At 42.9% G+C, this 26725-nt stretch overlaps 1 protein-coding gene and 1 pseudogene across 1 annotated transcript; both read left to right on the top strand.

The window, feature by feature from the left end:
* The first annotated feature begins 3064 nt into the window (after window positions 1-3064).
* DMRTC1B (DMRT like family C1B) lies at window positions 3065-6621 on the top strand. Its single transcript, XM_057717631.1, has 5 exons — window positions 3065-3279; window positions 3363-3520; window positions 4172-4308; window positions 5382-5529; window positions 6509-6621. Exons 1-5 carry the CDS (start codon window positions 3065-3067, stop codon window positions 6619-6621), a joined length of 771 nt encoding a protein of 256 aa, XP_057573614.1.
* Window positions 6622-11178: 4557 nt separating this feature from the next.
* LOC130841487 (arginase-2, mitochondrial-like) lies at window positions 11179-16767 on the top strand (annotated as a pseudogene).
* Window positions 16768-26725: the final 9958 nt, after the last annotated feature.

Genomic DNA, 26725 nt, shown 5'->3' with positions numbered 1-26725 from the left:
AGTTTAACATTAGAAAAACTATAGATGGAAGGGGGCATGAGAAAGGTTTGTGTGTTATTTACTAGTATATTCTGCTGCTTGCTCCAGGTGCCAACTGAATGTGTATGTTTAGTCTTTGAAAACTTACTAAGATGCACACACGATTTTTGTTCTCTTCTTGATTGTAAGATATACTTCACTAAAGATTTTGAAAAAGAAATCTTATAAACAACCCTCACTATATTAACAGATTAAATGAATAGAGTCTTGATCATTTTGATAGAGGCCAGAAAAGTAAAACCCAATATCTACTCATGATTTTTAAGACAAACTTACAAAACTAGAAATATAAGGCATGTTCCTTAATCGGATAAAGGGAAAGAAAGAAAGAAAAAAGAGAGAGTGAGAAGGGAAGAAAGAAGAAACAAAAGAGAGAAGGAGGAAAGAAAGAAGGAAGGAAGGAGAAAAAGAAAAAGAAGAAAGAAAAAGAAAGAAAGAAAGAAGGAAAGAAAGGAAGGAAGGAAGAGAAAGAAAGAAACAAAGAAACAAGGAAAGAGAATTAAAGCAAATAATGAAACACAAGCAAGCCTATGTTATTATGGAAATGTTGGCAGCATTCTGTTTAATATTGGGAACAACCCAAAGATGCCCAATTTTGCCGTCTCTATTTGACCTTGTAGTGGATGTCCTAGGCAGCCAGTAAGAAACCTGTAAGTTGATTATCTTACTTCTGTTATTCACAGATTCACAGAAAGCTGCGGCCCACCTATAGAGACATGACTACATATCACAGAGTTTAGCATGGTGGCTGACTTTAAGATCAATATATTTTTTAAAGAGCCAAATGGATTTCTATAAGTTAGATACAGATAGAAATTGTCATTTTAAGCAGATATCCAGCACCAGAGCAACAACATTCTAGAGTATCTTGGGATAAATACAATAAAAGATGTACAAGATCTGAACGTACAAAAGATAAAGCTAAATACTAAACTGAAAGATTCCAATGTTAAAGAAGACCCACAAAAATAGAGAGCCATCCCACGTTGGTGACTATGAAGGCTGGATATCATAAAGAAAGTCAATTCTCCCTCAATTGATCCACAGATTCGATGAAAATGCAATCCAAATCTACCTCAAATGAGTTTTCAGGAAACATGACATGCTGATTCTAACATTTATAGAGCTTAGGAAGGGCAAAGGGCGAAGAATAGTGAAGATATGCCTGGAGATGATGAATAAGGTGTGAAGACTTGCCCTACCAGAGATCAAGATGTCTTACCAAGAGATAAAAATTATCTGTGGAACGGAACAGGCAACTCAGAAACAGAGACACACGAATAAAGACCAAAATGACTCCAGACACTGCCAAATGTTCCCTGGGGCTGCAAAATCTGATTGTGAATTGAGAACCCCTGCCTGAGAATCCCTGACATAGGAATATGGGGCGATCTTAAAAACACATGCTGAATTTTCTAGAAGTAAATTACAGAATATCAAGGACGTGTGTTTAAAATGCATGCGTATACGGTATTTCACATCCAAAGAGAGCATAGTTCGAGAAACAAGGTTTGGAAGGAGCACGAAGCTCCACTTCAGTTCTGGGGTTAAACGGCCGGCCCAGTAAAGCCAGCATGAGAGCATGAGGAGACGTGCGAGGGAGGTGGCGAATGGGGCGGGACTTTGGTCGGTGACCTTTGGACAAACTTGAAGCTCATTGGCCGCTGGCCGTAGCAGTGGGCGGTGAAAGGCAGAGCCGGAAGCCCATTGGTCTTTGAAGGAAGGGCGGGAAGGGAGCGAGAGCTGGGTCTTCCCTCAGGCCTCCTGTCCCGGCAGATTGATTCTGACATGTTGCATGCTGGGGTAACCGCAGACTGGCATCAGGAATAAGACCCTCATTCTCCACACCTCTTCTTTCCTCCCTCCTTCTCCACACCTCTTCTTTCCTCCCTCCTTCCTGCTCTGGGTCCCCTACCCCTTCTCCTCTCCTCCACCTCAGCGGGGTACCTCATGTCCCACCCCTCCCCACCCCCACCTCCCACTCCACACCCCCCACAGCCCCCCCTCCCGGGCTAAAGTCCTGTGGAAAGACCCCTTGCTCAGACCTCCTGACCCCTGGCCTCTGGCCCCTGGGGTAGGGCTTACGCCCCTCCCTTTGATTCAGGGAATGGTTGGGCAGCCTGAAAGGAGGTGGAGCACTCTGGGTGTGGGAGGAGGGGAAGGTGTGCTCAAGCGTAATTGTTGTAGCTTGGAGAGGAGCATGGAAGATTGTTGGGAGGCTGTGGAGGGAATGCATAGGTTTGCATGAAAGCAGAGAGGGCGTGTTGGTGCAAGAGAACAATTAGTGCAGTGAGGAGTTTGCCGTTGACTAGATCAGGGCCTGGCATTCAATAGGGGGGCTCAACAAACATCTACTTGATAAATAACTGAGAGGATGAATGAAAATAATTATTGAAAGAGGGGCTTGAGATCCAGCAGAATGATATGATTTCTTGAGGTGCCAGTTTAAAGAGGGAGCAAGAGAATAATTAAGATTTCTATGGGGTGCAAGAAAAAAAGTAGGAATGGAAGGTGAGAGGAAAACTGAATGTAGGGCATACGTGAGACTAATAATAGAATTGAATGGGGGGGCAGGGCATAGGATCACAAGTAGGGAGTGAATGAATGCAGGAGGTTAGGAAGACAACTGTGGAAGTGGATACCAGGAATAATAGTTGGGCATAGCAGAGTACAAGATGATACGTGAGAAAGAGACGTAGTAATTGTTGAAGGGGGCACGAGAGTGCATGTGTATGCCTGAAAAGGGGGTCTATGTGGAGTGAAGGTAAGCAGGGGGCACTAATTATTGGATTCAAAGTATACAGGCCCCATGCCCAGAGTTTCTTGGAACCTGCCTATGCATGAGTAGAGCTTCCTGGGAAGGAGGCTACATGAGCAAGAAGGGAGGGTGCAATCTCATTTCAGCAGCGAACTGGATGGAGAAGAATCCAGCCGCCTCAGATGGGGTTTTCCAAGGGTTGAGGAAGTACGTTGGGGGTAGGGGGTCATGTGGCCAACCCCAGCCTCCGCTCCTTGCCCTAGAACCATGGATCCCAATGAAATGCCTGCTGTGCCCTGCTGCCTCCCCGACTCCACCACTGGACTTGAGACCGGAGCCCCGTGGGGGATTGAATTTGGCCCCAGAAGAGCTATACGTCATTGTGCTCGCTGCCACAACCATGGCATCACTGACCAAATCAAGGACCAGGAGCACTTCTGCCTCTTGCAGGCCTGCGAGTGTCACAAGTGTGCCCTCTTCTCGTGAGTATGGTGTCTGACAAGGGGAGGGGAGTGGGCCTCCTCTAAAGGTGACTGACTTTAGACCTGCAATCCCCCCACTTTAGGGAACACTACAGGGTCTTGCCTGCTGAGAGTGTCTCGAAGACAGAGCAGGGGTCACACCTAAAGAGGCACCTGACTCAAGGACTGATAAGGAGTGGGACCACCTCTCCCAAAGCTCAAAGCCATGTCAAGAAGTTGGCCATTCAAGCAGGAGTCCTCAGTGAGTATCTCTGGCCAGGGAGGGAGTCTCAGTTTTGGGTGTAACAGGGAGCATGCGTAGTTCTGTCACCAGTTCTACCACCCAATTTCAATGTGGCTTTGGGCAAGTTACTCCCTGGGCCTTAGCTTCCCCAAATGTGAAACGTCATCAATATTATCTACCAAGTGTTGGTGGGAAGGAGAGATCTGGGGGGGGGGGGGTCAAAAAGGTCCACAGTGAGATGAGACCTCAGATTGGGGGTGAGGTAGAGTGGGGCGGGGTCAGGAGGAAAGGCTCACCTAAGCTGTCCTCAGTCTCTCACAGTTGGGAAGGAGAACATCATGCCCCAGCTTGAGGCCCACCCCTGCGCAACCCCTGGGGAAGAGTCTGGGACCAGTGTGGGAAGCTCCCACTTCAGCCCTTCTTGTGTCCTGAAGACCTGGGTACCATCTCTAACCCTGAGGCGACTTGCCATATGACCCTGGGGAAAGAAATACTTCTCTCTAGGTCTCATAGTCCCCAGTCCCCAAATGAAGAGAAAGACTAGCTGGTCTTCGAGGTCTTCTCAGCTCTGATATTCTGGGCTCCTATCCTTGTCCTCAAACATGCCCACATCTCCTTTCCATGGCCAGCTTGGTTCCTGACTCCAACCTGTGCTCTCTGCTCCTGCAGGCAAGCTCCCAAGAAGCTCTGCTGATCGGTCAGGTCTTGGAATCTTTGTCTCTGTCCTGGACTCCAGCACCCTTGAAGAAGCAACTAACAATTTCTCTTTCCAGGGAGTCACACAGACCCCCTGCCCTGCCCAGCAGGTGAGTAGAGTGAGAAGGACCATGGAGCTAGTTGTATATTGTATTACTGAGTGCCCAACCTTCTGGTTAAGGCCATGGGAGCTAGAAGGAGGAGGTGGAGGCAGTGCGGTGCAAGTGGAGGAGGAGGAGGAGAGGAGGAGGAGGTGGCATCTCAGACTACGGGGCAATGACAGGGCTTTTCCAGCTTTGCCATTTCCAGTTTGTGAGACTTTGGACAAGTGACTTTACATCTCTGAGCCTCTATTTCCTATCAGTGTACTGAGAGGGGACAATATTCTACACCTGTAGCATTGACAAGAGGACTAGTGCAAGGCCTGCCACACAGCAGGCCTTTGACAACTGGAGGCTGTTATGCCACATGAAACAAATGGATGGGATAGAAGCTCCTGCTCAGAAGGGGGCCATGATGGTGAGGACCACCATCTCGCCCGGGCGAGAGTCTCATAGCCGCCAGAGAAAGCTTCCTAGAGATGAGCCAAGGTGGCCCTTCAAGTCCCTTGGGGATTGGGGAATATGGAGGCAAGAACCAGTCCCTGGACAGGGACAGTAGTCCTGTCTCTCCAGGTGCCTTGCAGATTCAAACACAGACACCTCTGATTTCCCATAGTCTTTACTGTTGCCCTGGGAGTTTCGAAAAAGCTGGGAGGAATTAGTGCCTCAGGAAAGATATAGAAAAAAAGATATAGAAGAGAAGACAGGCCAAGCAGGGGGAGGGACTTGTCCAAGTCACAACGGCTAATGGCCAGCAGGTATTCAGACTCCCACATGCAGATACTGCAAAATCCTGCCCCACTCTCTCTACTGGTAGTATATGCCTGCCAGAGGGCTAAATCCCCTGGCCTCTCCTTTTCTTGTTCCTAGACGCTCAACTCTGATCCTCCAGCCCTGTGCTACACTTAACCCCCTTCTACTGCAGCCATGGATTCTGGGGAAATTGTGGGTTCCGGAACCCTGGCAGGGGCCAAGCTTAGTGAAGGAGAAGAGCAGAAGGTCTCAGGGTGGCTGAGGACTGAAGGGGCACGGGGGAGGTGTGGGTTCCCAGCTCCCACTCTCTCACATCCTTTGCTTTGCAGGCTCCCAAAGTTTCCAGCCAGGGCTCGGTTTCTGCCTCCTCAGAGTGGCAGCGAAAACTGGAAGCAGCCGAGGCTCTGCTGACTCTGAGAGAATCTTCTCAGGCTCCTTCTGGCTCCATCTCCTTGCTCCAGCCCTGTGTTGCACCAGGTAGCCTGGTCTTTGAAAGGAGAACATGGGGTTGGGGATAGCTGGGAAATGGGAGGTTGTTGTGGTAAGCAGGGCCTAACCGGGAAGTCAGAGTTGGAGGGGGTTGGGGGTTGAACCTCTTTGGGTCCAGGCAGCCAAGCTCCTCAGTCTGACTCTTGAAGTGGCAGTAGATGGTTGTTCAGTGAATCATCAGTTTATCGAGTGTTGTGCTCAACAGCAAATGTCCAGTGCCCTGATGTCAAGAAATAAGGAAACCGAGTCCCTAAGAGTGGCAGGGACTTACCCTAGGGCATACAGCATATCAAGTAGAAGAACCAGGTCTCCTGGCTCCCAGCCCAGGGCTTTCTATCCAGACCCGTGCAGTCTGCTGTGACCTGGGGAGGACGTTCATAGGTGATAAGAGCCTAGTCTGGAAGGAGGTCTGGTTCCTTCCTTCAGGGAGCTTCCAGTCTCAAGGTAGAGCATGGATGCCTTCACAGGTCGTGTTTTGTGGCTGAATCTCAATGATGAGCCTGGAGAGGAAGGACCGGAGGAGAGATAGATACCTGGGGAGGCTGAGAGGGAAGGCGGGGCACTACCAGACCGAAATGGTGCATTCGGTATGGAGTGTGAGTGAAGCAGCAACCCTGGAGGAACTGCTGGAACAGAGGGCATAAGGGTGGAGAGGCTACCAGTCATGGAAGTCTGGCATGCCAGGCTTAGGAGGTTAGACCAGCAACTGTGGGTGATGAGGTGCCAGAGAATGTCTGAACTAGGGAGGAGCATATTCAAAGACCCTGGGTTTAACAAAAAGAAATGTGGTGGCTGTGATGGAGGGATTGGAGGAGGCAAGACTTGAGGTGGGCAAATCAGCAAGGAAACGTTCTGTGCAATATAGTCCAGGTGACAAAGCCTTGATTGGGTGGAATGAAAAAGAAGGGGGCGGCCAGGAGGGGAAGCGGATGTGACCTGGCCCTGACCCCTTCCTTTGTGTCTACAGCTCCTGCTGGAGATAAAGGATCTCAGCCTCCTAGCCCCGCTCTTCGACCCAGGCCAACCAGCTCCATTTCTCTGCCTATTGGACACCTGGGGTGCATCTCCCTTTTGAGCTAGGAGCCCAGAGGGGGAGAAGTCACTAAAATACTGCCTACTTATGCATTTGCAAAATGCTTAATGTCCAAAATTCTTAATGTCATTTTTTTAAGCCTTTAGGGGCTTTTATAAGCTTTCAGACCCGTTTTATTATACGGGGCAATTCCTTGACTGAGGGTGGATATTCTTGTACCTCCATCCTTTACTCTCTTGGATCCCAGGGCCTTTTAGTGTCTCTTATGAAAACAAGATTGTACAATCTAAGCTGATCAATCTCTAAATAGGGTTCTGGGTGAGTTCATATGTTCATCTGCCAGAGATTTATTTGATTCATGAACATATCAGCATGCTCATGTACTTATCCATGCATGTGAAAGTCTGAGGATGTTTTCATTTTGTGTCTAGGTTTGTGTGTGTGAGCAAATAATAAACCCTTGTTGTAAGGCACTGAGATATAGGAGTTGTTTGTTTGTTACCACAGTATAACCTAGACTATCCTGACTCTAGCAGACTTGTTCAATTCACTTTTCAAAGGGAGAATCTTTTTACTCAATAACTGAGATGTCTTACCATGGCTAGATAAGAAAATGGAAGAGAAAAAGGGGTAGGGATTTATTCATTCAGCAAGTAAGTGCCTACCCCTTGCCTGGCATAGGCTGCTTTGAGTTGTCCAGAGGGCCACAAATTGAGATGTCTGCAGGATCAAGCAGATTATACAAATGAGTAGAACAGGCCAGATGGGGTGGGGGCAGCTGTCACTTGGCTCTAGCCAATTGTTGCCATGCAGGAATGTGGACTCATTGTTGCCACATCTCCTGATTTTTCAAGAGAAGATGAAATTCTAGATTTCTGTGTAAAATATCTCAATTTTCAAATGTTGGCTCTGGTTTCCTCTTTAATCCCTTTACGTGGGCCAAACAAAACATCCAAGCAGGCCAACTTCGGCCAATGGAGTGCCAGTTTGATTCTAGTCCAATACGTATTTTACAGTGGGGGAAAACTGAAGCCAATCAGGACAAGAAGAATCAAAGAGGGGAGATGAGTTAGACCTGGGGCCTACTTTTGAAGGACCCAGGAAATACAAGGAAGAATCATTATCATTTGGTTATTCTGTGTCCACTGTACACTAAGCACATATAACCTCACAGCAGCTCTGTAAGCTAAGCATTATTATCACCCTTTCACGTATGAGGAAATGCGCTCAAAGAGTAAAAGTAACTTGCACAAGTGTTTGAAGGGAAATTTTTAGCCAAAGATGGGGGGCAGACTCCCTTCTCTTTGCCTTGCCCTAAATTAGCTAATGAATTTACTTTTTTACAAGGTGTCGAGTGACAGGTTCAAAACTTGAAGCGGCAGACACCCAGTCAGAAGGGTCTTACAAAAATCATCCCTTTATTTAGTACTCAAGGTAACAATCTGTAGTAATTGATCAGATCTTACCTGCACTTGTTTCTCAGTCTGCTGCTGATGTTCATGATCCTGCCCACCCACCCCTACCACACACCCACACGTGTTGAGCTATACCTTTTTAAAAAGTCTCTTAATGGCATAATAGGGGCATCTCAGGACATTGTTATAAATGTTAGACATCAAACATCTTTTGTGAACTATCCTTTGGTCACTACTCTAGTTCACAGGTTTAAAATATCACTTTACATAACAGTGTGAGTTAGCTCTTGACTCTGGTATGTTATATAACAGCATTGGTTGGATCTGAGGATATCCACCACACCAGAGCATCTGCAGAATAGATCAGTCTCAACCAGTGCTATGCAGGTAAATGTTTAACAACAGGCTCTGTGGGGGAGGAGGAGGGCTGGAAGAATTGCCCTGCATTGTAGCATTTGCTGATTTCAGGCAACCAACGTGATGTCCCTTTTCTTTCTTTTTTTAATCTTTATTGGAATATAATTGCTTTACAGTATTGTGTCAGTTTCTGCTGTACAACAAAGTGAATCAACCACATGTATACATATATGGCCATATCCCCTCCTTCTTGAGCCTCCCTCCCAACCTCCCTATCCCACCCCTTTAGGTCTTCACAAAGCATCAAGCTGATCTCCCTGTGCTCTGGAGTAGCTTCCCACTAACCATCTATTTTACACTTGGTAGTGTGTATATGTCAATGCTACTCTCTCACTACGTCCCAGCTTCCCCTCCCCTCGGTGTCCTCAAGTCCGTTCTCTACATCTGCATCTCTATTCCTACCCTGCCACTAGGTTCGATGCAGATTTGGGAAGAGATGCATTTCCATCATTCAGTTACAATAAATACACATAATCTCAAGAGCATAGATAATAATAAAATGTAAGAAAATAATTAGGGATCGATGACTTTTGATCATGTATTATGTTCGTTTTCAACATAATGTATGTAATGTAATTGTTACTTTATACAATTTAGTTTTAATAACAGCTGTGTTTAACAGCTGGCTCACAAAATTCCTGGCAATGTGATAGTCGCCTCTTATGTTCCAGTAAGAGTCTCCTCCAGCACTCCACTGCTTTCAGATCTTGCCCAGAAAGGCACCTCTTCCAAAGTAGGTCACGCTAACACTGCAGGGCTTTAAAGGGCTGCTACCACTGGTTTCTGACCAAGAGCAGCCTAAAGTGAGAGGAAAGTATTCGTTATTGATTTTTTTTAAATGGAATGATCTAGAACAAACATTAAGCAAAATGAATTGTCAAAATTGTTAATGGGCAAACGTGCCTTGTCAGGTAAAGGACAGAATAAGCAAGACTCATTCAGGGATGTTGTTAATAGATTTCTCAACGGTTAAAGGAACGGGGCAACTGGTGTTCCCTCGCCATGGGATCTGTGTCTCTCATCAAGAGACAGACATTCATTACACTCTCTCCTCCTTCTCAGATGAAGGCTGCATAATCTACACAAGCTTCTCCACCTTGCCTTTTTTCACTTAAAAATATGTCCTTCATTGTTAAGTATAGGCACCATGTTATACAGTGGATCTCTAGAATATACTCATGTTGTACAGCTGTAACTTTATATCCATTAAACAACAACTCTCCATAGCCCCCTTCTCCTATCCCCTGGAAACCACCATTCTATTCTCTGCTTCTATAAGCTTGACTATTTTTGATACTTCATATAAGAGGTATTGTGCACTTAAAATTTAAGAGGATAAATCTCATGTTAAGTTTTCTTATCACAAGAAAGCAAAATCAAAACAAACCCAAACAAAATGCCAAAGGGACATGAGGAATCTTTTGGAGGTGATGGATAGGCTTATCACCTTGATTGTGGAGACAGTAGCATGGATGCACGCACTTGTCCAAACTCATCAAATTGTATATGTTAGTGCATGCAGGTTTGGCATACAAATTATACCTCAGTAAAGCTGAAAAAACAATATCCTTGAGATCACTCCATAGTGCTCTATAGAGACATTTCTCACTCCTTTCAACAGCTACACCATTGAGTACACCATTGTGTGGATATGCCATAATTTAGTCAACTAATCTTCTATTGATGGACACTTTGGTTGTACCTACTCTTGCTGTTACAAATACAGCTGCAGTGAATAGACTTGTGACATCATCGTTAGCAGCTTTTATCAATATGTCTTTGAGATCGATCCTGAGATATACTATTGCTGAAGAAAGGGTGAAAACACATATAATCTTGCTCATCACTGCCAAATTCTCCTTCATAAAGGGTGTACCTATTGCCTTTTCTCCATCAGTGTATGAGAGTGCCAATTTTCTCAGAGTTTCACCAGTACTGTTGCCAGACTTTTGAATTTTGCCAATCTGACAAATGGTGATAAATGGTATATCAGTGTATGTTTTAACTTGTGTTTCGCTTAATCATGTGAACAAGATTGCATGTCTTTTTCGTATGGTTAAAACCCATTCCCTTTTTCTTTTTTCTTCTGTACCATTAATTGATATTTGGGGTCCAATTTCTATAGAGTCTTTGGCCTTTTCTTCTTTTCAAAAAAGCTCTTTGTATCTTACAGATATACTAAAATGCTTGCCCTTTTTCCTCTGATAGAAGTTGAAAATATTTTTCCCAGTTGTTATGCATCTTTTTTTTTTTTTACTGGGTTTATGGTATTTTAAAGAAAATTTTGCCATGAAAAAGCATTTTATGTTTAGGCAGCCAAATTTATTAATATTTTGCCTCATTTCTTCTGGATTTTCATTCATAGTTAGGAGGATTTTCCTCATTCTCAGTGTGTAGAGGAAACTTTTTTGCAGTACTGAAATGGTTTTGAATTTTACATTCTAAATTCTGATCCATTTGGAATTTTTCCTCATGTATGGTGTTAGGAAGAGATCCAGTTATTCCAACATCACTTGTTAAAAACTGCGTCATGGGAGTGACTTCATGAAGGTGGCAGGATAGGAAGCTGCAGGCTCTCCTCCCTCCACAGAGATATTGAGTTAACAACAATGTATGGATGGATCAGAATAACTCTGTGAGGACTCTAGACACTAGTTCAGAAGCTACAGCACTCAGGCCACTGTAAAACCAAGAAGGGATTCCAGAGAAAGTGATAAGAAGATTTGCTGTGTTTGGTGACCTGCTTGGCCTCCTCCTCTTATGCTGCATAGCATGGAGAAAGAAGGAGGAAATGCCCCATCTAGGGGCTCCAGTATGAGAGGAGGGGAAACAAAAGAGTGGACTGTGCACCCAATGTCTGGCTTGTTCAGGGGCTTCCTGAGGGACTGGTTTCTGTCTTGCCTGACTCAGAGCACAGAGGGGACTGGTGCTAGAATTTGGAAGCTGCTGAAAACAGAGACTAGCAGCATATTAGAGCTGCAATTCAACAGGCAGACTCCAGGGGGAGCAGGAGATCAGAAAAGGTTTGGGAGGTCCTAGAGCCCCCAGCTGAGCTGATTGCTGATGGCCTTCCCATGTACAAAGTCAGTATGCAAAGATTGGGAGAGGTGGTTGTTTTTTCAAAATGCCCAAATTCCAGCAAAAGGTTACAAGGCATACAAAGGAAGAGACAAACATGGCCCAATCAAAGGGACAAAATAAAGCTCCAGAAACCAATCCTAATGAAACTCAGATCCATAAGCTGCCAGAGAAAGAATTTTAAATGACCAGAATAAAGATACTCAAAGAGCTAAAAGAAAACACACATAGACAACTAAACAATATCATGGAAAGGACACCTGAACAAAATGAGACTATCAATAAAAATAGAAAGTATAAAAAGGAACCAAGCAGAAATTCTGGAGGTGAAAAACACAATAATTGAACTGAAAATTTCATGAGAGCAGTTCTTCTTGAGTAGAGAGAAAAAAGAATCAGTGAGCGTGAAGACGGTTCATCTGAAATCATTGAGTCAGAGGAAGAGAAAGAAAAAAGGATGTTTTGATGATGGCCATTCTGACCAGTGTGAGGTGATACCTCATTGCGGCTTTGACTTGCATTTCTCTAATGATTAGTGGTGTTGAACATCTTTTCATGTGTTTGTTGGCCATCTGCATGTCTTCTATGGAGAAATGTCTGTTTAGGTCTTTTTTGGATTGGGTTATTTGCTTTTTTTGGTATTAGCCATTTTTGGATTGGGTCATTTGCTCTTTTGGTATTAAGCTGCATGAGCTGCTTATATATTTTGGAGGTTATCAGTTGCTTTGTCAGTTGCTTCGTTAGCAAATATTCTCTCCCATTCTGAGGGTTGTCTTCTTGCCTCGTTTATGGTTTCTTTTGCTCTGCAAAAGCTTTTAAGTTTCATTAGGTCCCATTTGTTTATTTTATTTCCATTATTCTAGGAGGTGGGTCAAAAAGGATCTTCCTTTGATTTATGTCATAGAGTGTTCTGCCTGTTTTCCTCTAAGAGTTTTATAGTGTCTGGCCTTACATTTAGCTCTTTAATCCATTTTGAGTTTATTTTTGTGTATGGTGTTAGGAAGTGTTCTAATTTCTTTCTTTTACATGTAGCTGTCCAGTGTTCCCAGCACCACTTATTGAAGAGGTTGTCTTTTTACCATTGTATATTCTTGCCTCTTTTGTCAAAGATAAGGTGCCCATATGTGCATGGGTTTATCTCTGGGCTCTCTATTCTGTTCCATTGATCTTCCTTTCTATTTTTGTTCCAGTACCATGCTGTCCTGATCACTGTAGCCTCGTAGTATAGTTTGAAGTCAGGGAGCCTGATTCCTCCAGCTCCATCTTTGCTTCTCAAGATTGCTTCGACCATTCGGGGTCCTTTGCATTTCCATGCAAATCGTAAAATTTCCTGCTCTAGTTCTGTGAAAAATGCCATGGGTAACTTGATAGGGATTGCGTTGAATCTGTAAATTGCTTTGGGTAGTATAGCCATTTTCACAATCTTGATTCTTCCAATCCAGGAACATGGTATGTCCCTCCAGTTGTCTGTATCATCTTTGATTTCTTTCATCAGTGTCATAGTTTTCTGCATGCCGGTCTTTTGCCTCCTTAGGCACCTTCATTCCTAGGTATTTTATTATTTTTGTTGCAATGGTAAATGGGAGTGTTTCCTTCATTTCTCTTTCTGCTCTTTTGTTGTTAGTGTATAGGAATGCAAGAGAGTTCTGTGCATTAATGTTGTATCCTGCTACTTTACTAAATTCGTCGATTAGTGCCAGCAGTGTTCTGGTAGCTTCTTTAGGGTTTTCTATGGATATCATGTCATCTGCAAAGAGTGACAATTTTACTTCTTCCTTTACAGTTTGGATTCCTCTTACTTTGTTTTCTTCTCTGATTGCTGTGGCTAAAACTTCCAAAAGTAGGTGGAATAATAGTGGTGAGAGTGGGCACCCTTGTCTTGTTCCTGTTCTTAGAGGGAATGCTTGCAGTTTTTCGCCATTTAGAATGATGTTGGCTGTTGGTTTGTCATATATGGCTTTTATTATGTTGAGGTAATTTCCTTCTATGACCACTTTCTGGAGCATTTTTGACATAAATGGATGTTGAAATTTCTCAAAAGCTTTTCCTGCATCTATTGAGATGATCATATGGTTTTCATCCTTCAATTTGTTATTAGGATGTATCACATTGATTGACTTGCATATATTGAAGAATCCTTGCATTCCAGGGATAAACCCCACTTGATCATGGTGTATGATCTTTTTAATGTGCTATTGGATTCTGTTTTCTAGTATTTTGTTGAGGATTTTTGCATCTATATTCATCAGTGATATTGGCCTGTACTTTTCTTTTTGGGGGACATCTTTGTCTGGTTTTGGTATCAGGGTGATGGTGGCCCCGTAGAATGTGTTTGGGAGTGTTCCTCCTTCTACTCTATTTTGGAATAGTTTGAGAAGGATAGGTGTTAGCTCTTCTCTCAATTAAAATGTTTGGTAGAATTCTCCTGTGAAGCTATCTGGCCCTGGGCTTTTGTTTGTTGCGAGATTTTTAATCACAGTCTCAATTTCAGTGCTTGTGATTGGTCTGCTCATATCTTCTCTTTCTTCCTGGTTCAGTCTTGGAAGATTGTAGTTTTCTAAGAATTTATCCATTTCTTCCAGGTTATCCAATTTATACCAAGCATATAGTTGCTTGTAGTAGGCTCTCATGATCTTTTGTAGTTCTGCGGTGTTGATTGTTAGTTCTCCTTTTTCATTTCTAATTCTGTTGATGTGCGTCTTCTCCCTTTTTCTCCTGATGAGTCTGGCTAATGGTTTATCAACTTTGTTTATCTTCTCAAAGAACCAGCTTTTAGTTTTATTGATCTTTGCTATTGTTTCCTTCATTTCTTTCTCATTTATTTCTCATCTGATCTTTATGATTTCCTTCCTTCTGCTCACTTTGGGGTTTTGTTGTTCTTCTTTCTCTAATTGTTTTAGGTGCATGGTTAGGTTCTTTACTCGAGATTTCTCTTGTTTCTTGAGGTAGGACTGTATTGCTATAAACTTCCCTCTTACAACTGCTTTTGCTGCATCACATAGGTTTTGGGTCGTTGTGTTTTCATTGTCATTTGTTTCTAGGTATGTTTTGATTTCCTCTTTGATTTCTTCAGTGATTTCTTGGCTGTTTAATAGAGTATTGTTTAGCCTCCATGTGTTTGTATATTTTAGTTTTTTTCTTGTAATTAATATCTAGTCTTACGGCATTGTGGTCGGAGAAGATGCTTGATATGACCTCAATTTTCTTGAATTTACCGAGGCTTGATTTGTGACCCAAGATGTGATCTGTCCTGGAGAATGTTCCGTGTGCACTTGAGAAGAAAGTGTATGGTGTAGTTTTTGGGTGGAATGTCCTATAAATATCAATTAAGTCCATGTGGTCTAATATGTCATTTAAAGCTTGTGTTTCCTTGTTTATTTTCTGTTTGGATGATCTGTCCATTGGCATAAGTGGGGTGTTAAAGTCTCCTACTACTATTCTGCTACTGTCAATTTCCCCTTTTATGGCTGTTAGCATTTGCCTTATGTATCAAGGGGCTCCTATGCTGGGTGCATAGATATTTACAATTGCTCTGTCTTCTTCTTGGATTGATCCCTTGATCATTATGTACTGTCCTTCCTTGTCTCTTGTAATAGTCCTTACTTTAAAGTCTAATTTGTCTGATATGAGTATTGCTACTCCAGCTTTCTTTTGACTTCCATTTGCATGGCATATCTTTTTCCATCCCCTTTCTTTCAATCTGTATGTGTTCCTAGGGCTGAAGTGGCTTTCTTGTAGATAGCATATATAAGGGTCTTGTTTTTGTATGCATTCTGCCAGTTTGTGTCTTTTGGTTGGAGCATTTAATCCACTTACATTTAAGGTAGTTATTGACATGTATGCTCCTATTACCATTTTCTTATTTGTTTGGGCTTTGTTTTTGTAGGTTTTTTCCTTCTCTTGTGTCTCCTGCCTAGAGAAGTTCCTTTAGCAATTTTTGTAAGGCTGGTTTGGTGGTTCTGAATTCTCTTACCTTTTGCTTGTCTGTAAAGCTTTTGATTTCTCTGTCAAATCTGAATGTGATTCTTGCTGGGTAGAGTATTCTTGGCTGTAGGTTTTTCTCTTTCAAGACTTTAAGTATATCCTGCCACTCCCTTCTGGCCCGCAGAGTTTCTGCAGAAAGGTCAGCTGTTATCCTTATGGGTTTTCCCTTATATGGTATTTGTTGCTTTACTCTTGCTGCTTTTAATATTTATTCTTTGTGTTTAATTTTTGTTAGTGTGATTAATACGTGCCTCGGGGAGGGAGGAGAGGTTAAAGATGAGCGACCGAGGATTTAAGGCTCCAGAGTCCATCCATTCTCAGAAAGGGCATTAACTGGAAAGGAAATTGAAAAGGAAAGGAGTGGAATATGGTTCGGCTGCTATAAGAGAAGCTGGCTTGATGAAAAGGCTCTCTGATTTGGGCTGCTACCTTAAAGACTTCGGAGATTTGAGTTTTACTCCAGTTCCTAAAGATGATCTCTATAGCAACTTGATAGTGAATCCTCACTCAGTGGGCCTTGCCAACCAGGAACTAGTGGAGGTGGTTAGTCGAGCCGTGTCAGGTGGCTACAGCTGTGTCACAGTGGGAAGAGACCACAGCCTGGCAATCGGTACCATTAGTGGCCACGCCTGGCACTGCCCAGACCTTTGTGTGATCTGGGTTGATGCTCATGCTGACATCAATACACCCCTCACCACTTCATCTGGAAATCTCCACAGACAGCCAGTTTCATTTCTCCTCAGAGAACTACAGGACAAGGTACCACAGCTCCCAGGATTTTCCTGGATCAAACCTTGTATCTCTTCCCCAAATATCGTATATATTGGACTAAGAGACGTGGACCCTTCTGAACATTTTATTTTAAAGAACTATGATATCCAGTACTTTTCCATGAGAGACATAGATCGACTTGGTATCCAGAAGGTCATGGAACAGACATTCGATCTGCTGATTGGCAAGCAAAGGCCAGAATATCCGAGTTTTGATATTGATGCATTTGACCCTACACTGGCTCCAGCCACAGGAACCCCTGTTGTAGGGGGACTGACCTATTGAGAAGGCATGTATATTACTGAGGCAATACACAGTACAGGGTTGCTCTCAGCACTGGATCTTGTTGAAGTCAATCCTCAGTTGGCCACATCAGAGGAAGAGGCCACGGCTACAGCCAGCCTAGCAGTGGATGTGATTGCTTCAAGTTTTGGGCAGACAAGGGAGGGAGGGCACATCGTCTACGACCAACTTCCTACCCCCAGTTCACCAGATGAATCGGAAAGTGAAGAACGTGTAAGAATTTAGGAAATACTGTGTGCTGAGATGTGTTTGGCACAACGGGCTTTCTAGAGTTGTGAGGCATTAGTGGTGACAGATACTGAATGATCGTCTGAGTCAACACTGCCTTAATGAGAATATCTGTGCATTCTCACAATTGTAAAGTTTCCTTCCCCTTCATTTTGGTGACCGATTACACCACTGTAAGTGTATTTGGTTTTTTGAAGCTCACAGGGTATTAATATGTTGGAGCACTATGTAAACGTTAAAGAGGTCATAAACAGCATTTATTACCTTGGTAAAAAAAAAATGTGCCTCGGTGTGTTTCTCCTTGGGTTTATTCTGCATGGGACTCTCTGTGCTTCTTGGACTTGTTTTACTATTTCCTTTCCCATGTTGGGGAAGTTTTCCACTATAACCTCTTCAAATATTTTCTCAGACCCTTTCTTTTTTTCTTCATCTTCTTCTGGGATGCCTATGATTCAAATGTTGGTGCGCTTAATGTTGTCACTGTGGTCTTTGAGAGTGTCTTCCATTCTTTTTACTCTTTTTTCTTTTTCCTGCTCTGTGCCAGTTATTTCCACCATTCTATCTTCCAGCTCACTTACTCAGTTATTCTTCTGTCTCAGTTATTCTGCTGTTTATACCATCTAGAGTAGTTTTAATTTCAGTTATTGTGTTGTTCATTACTGTTTCTTTGCTCTTTAGTTCCTCTAGGTCCTTATTAAATGTTTCTTGTATTTTCTCTATTTAGTTTCTGAGATTTTGCATCATCTTTACTATCATTACTCTGAATTCTTTTTCAGGCAATTTGCCAATTGCTTCTTCATTTGTTTGGTCTTGTGGGGTTTTATCTTGCTCCTTTGCCTGCAAGGTGTTTCTCTGTTTTCTCATTTTGTCTAATGTATAGTATTTGCTGTCTCCTTTCCCTATGCTGCCTAGTAGTAATTCCTCTTGTTTCTGTTCTCTGCCCCCTGTGGTGGGGTTGGTCCAGTGTCTTCAGTAGGCTTCCTGATGGGAGGGTCTGGTGCCTGCTGTCTGGTGAGTGGATCTGAGTCTTTTCCCTCTGATGAGCAGGGCCATGTCAGGTGGTGCGTTTTAGGGTATCTGTGAGCTTAGTATGGCTTTAGGTTATCTGTGTACTGATGGGTGGGTTTGTGTTCCTGTCTTGTTTGTAGTTCGGTGTGAGGTATCCAGCACTGGCAGTTGCAGGCAGTTGGGTTAAGCTGGGTCTTAGACTCTGGTAGGGGCCTCCGTGAGAGTTCTCTGTGGCTGATCTTCCCTGTGGCTGAGGATTCTCTAGTGGTCTAGTGTCCTGGACTCGGTGCTCCCTCCCCAGAACCTCCGACTTGACTTCTGGTCGAGGAATCCAGACTCCAGAGGTCGCTCATCCTGGCAATAAAGGGAATTAAAAAAGACTATCCAAGCCCCAAACTAATGGTAAAAGGTTAAGTTGAATAAACAAATCCTGAATCAAGGAAACACGTACATGCACAAGGGAAACAAAAACAGAACCCAACAGAACATAAAGCACTAAAACAACCTGACAGAAGAACCCCAGAATGCAATCAGACAGTTAAAGAGAAAACCAACAAAAATTCAAAATAAAACACAACAAAACAAACAAAGAAACAAAAAACAAACAAACAAACTAGGGAACTTGTGAAAAGGAGGGCCAAATATAACAGGGACCAAATAGGAAGAGGGAGCAAGTATAACAAAGAGCAAGAGAACAACCAGACAGGCTGCAGATCCCCAAAACAAAATCAAACAATTATAATTAGAACTAAGATAAAGACACAACCTGATAAGAAATCCCAAAGCAGTGTGTCATCTGGAGAATAAAGGAAGGAAACAGAGCAGACCAATAATATTGATTAAATGTATAATAAGATAAAATAAAAATGGATAAAACAGAGCAACAGAAGAGCATAGTATGACTGGAAATATAAAAATAAAAGGAAAAAAATAAAATAGAAATGTATTAAAGATAAAGAAGAAAAGAAGATAGAGGAGATAAACTCAGCACTACAAATAGAAATATATAAAAAAGTTAAAAATAAAAATAAAACGAAAAATAGAATAATAAATATGTTATAAAATGTTAAGATCCCTTAGGACTGAGACACTAATTTAAAAAAAAAAAAGAGCTAGAACTGACAACAGAATGGATCAGATCAATAGAATTAATAGTACTAATTCTGTTTCCTTGGGGTCTCAGCTGTAAGTGTCCTTGTACACACCTTGAGTCCCAGGCCACCTTCGCCTCCCCAAGAGACCCTCCTCTGCCTCTGGGTTGGACTCTGGACCTGCTGTGGGTCCTGTGGTATCCACTTAGGCTCTGACCTGGCCCAATTCCTGTGTGTGCTTGCTCCCACAGTCCACAGCTGCCAGAGCTAGACCGTTTTCATTTGTGGGAACATTCATTGTCTACTCAGGTATTCCAAAGGCATAGGTTCTGCCTAGCTGATCACGGGGATTTGGCCTGCAGCATGTATATCTGATGGAAAGATTTTAGAACCCCTTCCTTAGTCCCCCTGTCCCTGGTGTTCAGCTTTGGTTTTGTCCCTGCTTCTGCATGTGGTCTAACCACCAGTGTCTGGTCCTGAGGCTGCCTTGGAGCTCTTTGGGTCTGCCTCAGGGAGGGTTTCCTTTATTGTTCATCTGCAGACACAGGTGTGTGGGGAGAGAGAGGCTTTGATAGTGGCTCCTCTCCCTGCGTGTGACTCAACAGTAGCACCCTGCTTCGATTGCAGGAGCCCCAGGGGTGACGCCAAATGCGCAGTGATGCTGGCGGCCACGGGTATAGGAAATCTGGCCTTAGTGTGGTTCTTTACTGGTGCCTGGTGCAAGACGCCTGAGGGGCAGCCCTCGGGGGCTTTTTGTATTACTCTGTGACCAGCAGAGCTTCCTTTATTGTTCATCTGTAGGTGCCAGTGTGTGGGGGGAGAGAAGGTACAACAGTGGCTCCTTCCCCTGCATGTGACCCAGCAGTAGCGCCCTGCCTGGGTTGCAGGAGCGCTGGTGGCAGTGGCAGTGCCAATTGCAGAGGGAAGCTGGTGGGCTTGGGTATAAGCAGAATGTCTTCAGAGATGCCCTGCTCTGCAGACTTCTTCTGGCTCTTGGCAGCAGGCACACCAGGTCAGCCCCCCGCCCTTGTCAACTGTGACAGCCAGGCGCAGAGGGGGCCTCCCTTTGTTCATCGCAGGCACCAAACGAGAGGCTACAACAGTGGCTCCTCCCCCCTGCTTGTGACTCAGCAGCAGCACATCGCCACCATGGACACCCAGCTTTCTGAGGTAGGCATTCTCCACTGCAGATTTCTTCCCTCCTGTCCCCTCAGTCCGTCTCCCCACAGCCAACAGTGTTTCTCACCCTGAACCAGTTCTCCGTTTCCCACGTTCCAGCTCCCAGACCTCCTGTACTGCTGTGAACCCATGTCTTAGTCCGGGACACACAGGGCCGTGGTATGGACCCTCCGTGTGTTTCTCACTCTTTCCCATCTGCCACAGATCGGCCGCTTCACCCTCTTTGGACAGTCCCAAATGCCTCCCTTCTGACCCAATCAAATTCCCCATTGGAGAGGGGGTTTCCCCGAATTCAGCACTCTCTTCTCTGTTTCAGCTCCCCCCGCCCCATGGTGTAGGACCCGTCCCTTTCCTTTCTTCTCCTCCTCTTTCTCCTTTTCTTTATCCCCCTCTGTCCTAACCAGTTATGTCGGGATCTTTGCAGTCCTTTCTGGTGTCCAAGGTCTTCTACTAGTGTTCAGCCAGTTTTCTGTGGGAATTATTGCACCTTTTGATGTATTCATGATGCATCTGTGGAGAGAGATGTACTCCACGTCCTTCTATTTTGTGGCCATCTTTTGTCATCCCAGGTATTTTATCCTTTTTGTCGCAATGGTAAATGGGATTGTTTCCTTAATTTCTCTTTCTGATCTTTTGTTGTTAGTGTATAGGTATGCAAGAGATTTCTGTGTATTAATTTTGTATCCTGCAACTTTATTGAATTCAATTGATGAGCTCTTGCAGTTTTCTGGTAGCATCTTTAGGGTTTTCTATGTGTAGTAGCATGTCATCTGTAAGCAGTGACAGTTTTACTTCTTCTTTTCCAATCTGGATTGCTTTTATTTCTTTTTCTTCTCTGATTGCCGTGGCTAGGAATTCCAAAACTATGTTGAATAAAAGTGGTGAGCGTGGACATCCTTGTCTTGTTCCTGATCTTAGAGGAAATGCTTTCAGCTTTTCACCATTGAGAATGATGTTTGCTGTGGTCTTGTTGTATATGGCCTTTATCATGTTGAGGTTGGTTCCCTCTAGGCCCACCTTCTGGAAAGTTTTTATCATAAGTGGGTGTTGAATTTTGTCAAAAGCTTTTTCTGCATCTGTTGAGATGATCATATGGTGTTTATTCTTCAGTTTGCTGATGTGGTGTATCACACTGATTGATTTGTGGATATTGAAAAATCCTTGCATCCCTGGGATAAATCCCACTTGACCATGGTGTATGATCTTTTTAATGTGTTGTTGGATTTGGTTTGCTAGTAGTTTGTTGAGGTTTTTTGCCCCTATATTCATCAGTGATAGTGGCCAGTAGTTTTCTTTTTTCTTTTTCTTTTTGCGATATCTTTTTCTGGTTTTGGTATCAGGGTGGTGGTGGCCTTGTAGAATGAGCTTGAGGGTATTCCTCACTCTGCATTTTTTTTGCAAGAGTTTCAAAAGAGTACTGTTAACTCTTCTTTAAACGTATGATAAAATTTGCCTGTGAAGCCATCTGGTCCTGGACTTTTGTTGTTGGAAGATTTTTAATCACAGTTTCAATTTCAGTAGCTGTGAATGGTCTGTTCATATTTCCTATTTCTTCCTGGTTCAGTCTCGGAAGGTTGTACCTTTCTAAGAATTTGTCCATTGCTTCCAGGTTGTCCATTTTTTTGGCGTATGGTTGCTTGTAGTAGTCTCTTATGACCCCTTGCATTTCTGTGGTGTCCGCTGTTACTTCTCCTTTTTCATTTCTAATTTTAGTTGACTTGAGTCCTGTCCCTTTTTTTCTTGTTGAGTCTGGATAATGGTTTATCAATTTTGTTTATCTTCTCAAAGAACCAGCTTTTAGTTGCATTGATCTTTGCTATTGTTTTCTTCATCTCTATTTCATCTATTTCTGCTCTATCTTTATGATTTCTTTCCTTCTACTAACTTTGGGTTTTGTTTGTTCTTCTTCCTCTAGTTGCTTTAGGTGTAAGGTTAGGTTGTTTATTTGAGATTTTTCTTGTTTCTTGAGGTAGGATTGTATTGCTGCAAACTTCCTTCTTAGAACTGCTTTTGCTGTGTCTCATAGGTTTTGGATTGCCGTGTTTTCATTGTCATTTGTCTCTAGGTATTTTTTGATTTCCTCTTTGATTTCTTCAGTGATCCATTGGTTGCTTAGTATCATGTTGTTTAGCCTCCATGTGTTTGTGGCTTTTTTTTTTTTTTACAGTTTTTTCCCCCTGTAGTTGATTTCTAATCTCATAGCATTGAGGTTGGAAAAGACGCTTGATATGATTTCAATTTTCTTAAATTTACCGAGGCTTGATTTTTGGCCCAAGATGTAATCTACCCTGGAGATTGTTCTATGTACATTTGAGAAGACAGTGTATTCTGCTGCTTTTGGATGGACTGTCCTACAGATATCAATTAAGTCTATCTGGTCTAGTGCGTCATTTAAGGCTTGTGTTTCCTTATTTATCTTCTGTCTGGATGATCTGTCCATTGGTATAAGTGGGATGTTAAAGTCCCCCAATATTACTGTGTTATGGTTGACTTCCCCTTTTATGGCTGTTAGCATTTGCCTTATATATTGAGGTGTTCCTATGTTGGGTGCATACATATTTACAACTGTTATATCTTCTTCTTGGATTGATCCCTCGATTGATCGTTATGTAGTGTCCTTTCTTGTCTCTTGTAACAGTCTTTATTTTATCATCACAAAGAAAGCACTGAGTACTCACCAGGTGGCTCAGGACACCTCCTCCGCAGTACCTGCCAACTACTCACCTGCCCACAGTAATCCCGAAAGGAAGTCCCACAGCTCCAGTGATGGCCCAGTACTTCCCAGGCCTCACTTTGCCTGGAGCATGCTCCACTGGACTCTCTGGACCAGAAGGCAGCTGAGTTGATACTTCTCCTCCTGGTTGAGGACCAAATGAAGGTGCCAATCAAAAAGGGCATACAGACCTATGTATGTACTCAAGCTGCCTTGATCAATGAGGAAATGACACCAAGGTAAGATGTAAACAGCGCTGCTGGTGACTATTCTGACAGTGACCTTCATGAAGACTACACATACTCCTGAGGAGGATGTCTAGGCGGTGCTGCAGATGCAGTAGGTCCATCCTGGGTAGTAGCACTTCACCTTTGCAAAGCTGGAGGCCCTCACCAGGAAAGCTTTTTTGTGAAGCAAAAGTGCCTGGAGTACAGGAGTGGTTATCTACAATAAAGCTAGTTAAACTGTAAGCGAGGGCCGAAATGTGGGTGCACATAAAATGAGTGAGAAGAAGATGTTTGGGGGAGCCTGTGGAGCCAATGCTGGTGCTGGAGACATGCCTAGTATAAGTAAAAGTGCCAGCAAAAGCATGAATAGCAGATCCATGGCCAGCACCAGGGCCCCTACTAGAAATCTGTGAAGAAAATCTGTCATTTTATGTTTGTAGTGGGGTGTTAAGAGAGACCAGGACAAATGGCACTGGGATGCTGATTTATAAGAAATGGAGGGGGTGGGGTGAGGGGGAACATGCTGCCTGCTGTATTTTTACCCAGTTTTACAATTGCTACTTGGTGATTTAGCTTTCCACCCAACCAGCTCAGTTGTTACCACCTTAGATGCTGTAACAATGTTTTGTAGCATTTTAATAGACTGTTGGGTTAAGTTTACAATGTAGGTTAATGAATGGAATCAGTCCAAAAAAATTAATTGTTGTCTCTGTAATATTAAGGGTTAGGAGGTTTGCTGGGTTTTAAAAGACATTGAGAAACTACAAACTTATTGATGATTGATAACTTCTTGCACAGGACTGAAATTGACTATTCCTTGAATGCTTCCTGGGGGAAAAAAGGAAAAGGCTAGTGGGCTTAGTTTTGTATTTATGTCCATCTGTCACTTCCCTGGGTTCACTTGTATACCTAAGTATGTAGGGGGAAATAAAAGCCTGTAGAAAACCACAAAATGCTTGTTAACTTATTTATTCCACATACATTAACTTATGTTAATTGTCCTGGTGTTGGGGATAGGAGGATGAACAAGACACACAGATTCTGTCCAAGAGATGACAGTGGGAAGTGGGTATTGGAGGAAGTCGTGGAAGTAAACCAATCAGCAGTAACAGTTCAGTATGCTGTGAAAGACACCTAACAAGCATGGAGTGAGGGTGGTTGGGGAAAAGAGATAGGGATTCCTGGTGGTGAGGTGTCATCAGAGACCTGGGGGATATGTGTGAAGGAGCATGAAGATGTAGTGGGCCCAAAGGATAGAAGTAAGTGCAAGGCCCCGAGGCAGGACAGCTTGGGTGTGTCTGGAACTGCATTTTTTTCCCCATGGGACTGAAAGTTAGAACTGAAGGGAGGACGTGGTCAAGTATGAAAGTGTGGGAGGGTAGAGCAGGGACCAGGTCTTCAAACTATAACAGGTCTTGGGGCTGAGACAATAAAATCTGCAGTGGAAAAAAGCTCTAAGGGACTCAGCTTATCTCCAGAAGTTATTTCTGGAGACAAGGTCAGGGGAAAGGACTGTGAGTGAGGTTAACCAGATCCCCACACCAAGGATAGGATAAATATAAAGAAACCCTTCTCATCTGTCCAGCCAGCCCACAGCTTCATGAGATAGTGAGTTAGTCACACTAGAGGTGTATATGCAAGCAGAGGGATGCTGCAGTGGAGGGGGTACAACTGGTCCCTCCTATCCACGAGAGTCACAGGGATTTTGTGCAAGTTGAATGTGATTGTGTACATGAAGGCCCCCAGGACAGAGTAGGCTCTCAATAAACCTCTGGTGAATGCCAGGATGGACAAGCTGAATTCTCAGAAACTCCTCCAAGAAGGGAAGGTTGGGTGTGTATGGGGGGGAGGGGGCAGGCGCTTGACATTTTAGGGGCACCAATAGTAATGTGACTAGCCCCTATTTTTTTCTCATCTGCTTTCAAAGTTGTCTTATTTATGCAAATGTTCCCTGTGTGCATTCTCACTGAAAACAATTCAAAAAGTGTAGGGGAAATAATAGCCCTCCATTGACCACCCACTCCATCATTAGCCCTCTAGCCAACAGTAAGCACAATTACCAGTTTGGTGTATTTCCTTCGAGACTTTCGTCAACATATTTTAATACATATATTCAAACCTATAGAAACCCAATCTTTTGGTTTATGTGTCTTGTTATATACATAAGTGGAACCATGCCACATACTCCATGTGGCAATTGGCTTTTTTAACTTAAACATAGGTGTGGGGGACTTTGTTATGCCAATATAGAGATAGCTATCTCATTATTTCTTGAAGTTCCTATTAAGAAATAATTTTATATTTATGGAAAAGTTTCAAAGATAGTACAGAGAGTTCCCACATACATTTTGCCTAGCTTCCTCTGATGTTCCCTCTTATATAACTAAGGTACATTTACCAAAACTGAGAAACTAACATTGGTACACTATTATTAACTAAACTACAGACTTTGCTTGAATATCCCCAGTTTTTCTGCTAGTCCTATTTCTGTTCCAAAATTCAGTCCAGGACACCAAGTTGCACCTAGTGTTCATGTTTCCTTCGTCTGGCACACTTTCTCAGTCTTTCCTTCGTTTTAGCAGTCTGACCAATACACCATCCTACTGTCACCTTCCCTTGCTGAACTCTGCACTTGTAGAAACAGCCACAGTGCTGCATCGACTTACAGGCAGTCACAACTGCAAGTCACATTTTCTAGCAGCTACACAGTATTCTATAGTTTCTATAAGCCATAATTTGTTAAACTCTTGCCCTACTGATGGATACTTTGGTTGGTTGTAGTTATTTTTAATTTTACCAATAGTGATGTAATCATCACTCTTGGGCATGCCATTTTCTTCACAGTTCATGCACTGCTGTAGAACAGGTACTTGGATAAGGAAACTGGAGTAGCAGTGTATGTACATTTAACATCCAATGACCCTGCCACACAGCTGTCAATAACGGGTGCGCCAATTCACGCTCCCACTCACAGGTGTTGAAATTTTCAACTTACTCTTCTGTCCCTGCCATTTGTTATTATTACTCTTCAGATGTTTTTTTTTTCCTCTTGACTTTAACTCCACTGTGTTTAGGGAAGAAGTTTATTCTGTTTGGGTAGTTCCTCACAACAGTTTCTTGATGCAACGTTTCTTTCTTTTTTTTTAAGGTTTATTATTTATTTTTTATTTTCTTAAAGTGTAAATTTGATATTTTTTTCTTATTAGTAATGTATCTATGGCAATCTGTATGATTTTCTTCTAGGGGTTTCACAGTTTCTGGTCTTATGTTTAAGTTTTTTATTCCATTTTGAGTTAATTTTTATAGCTGGAGGCAATGAGGGTCCAATTTCATTCATTTGCATGTGAATATCCTGTTTTCCTAAAACCATTTATTGAGAAAACTATCTTTTCTCCATTAAGTATCCTTGACTCCCTTCTTAAGTATTAGTTTACAACTAGGAGCTTTATTTTCTTCCACTGGTGTATCTGTCTGTTTTTATGATAGTATCATGTTGTTTTGGTTACTACTGCTTTGTAGTATATTTTCAAATGAGGAAATGTGATACCTCCTATTTTATTCTCCTTACTCAGAATTGCTTTGGCTATTCATAATCTTTTGTGGTTTCATACAAACTTTAGAATTGTTTTATCTGTGAAACGTCATCGAAATTTTGACAGGGATTGCATTGGATCTATAGAAGGTTTTGTGTAGTATGGTCATTTTAACAATATTAATTGGAAGAATTACCAATTCAT

This window comes from Hippopotamus amphibius, chromosome X (genome assembly GCF_030028045.1).
Source record: "Hippopotamus amphibius kiboko isolate mHipAmp2 chromosome X, mHipAmp2.hap2, whole genome shotgun sequence".
NCBI classification, from domain to species: Eukaryota; Metazoa; Chordata; class Mammalia; order Artiodactyla; family Hippopotamidae; genus Hippopotamus; species Hippopotamus amphibius.
This window is presented reverse-complemented; position numbering and strand designations above follow the sequence as displayed.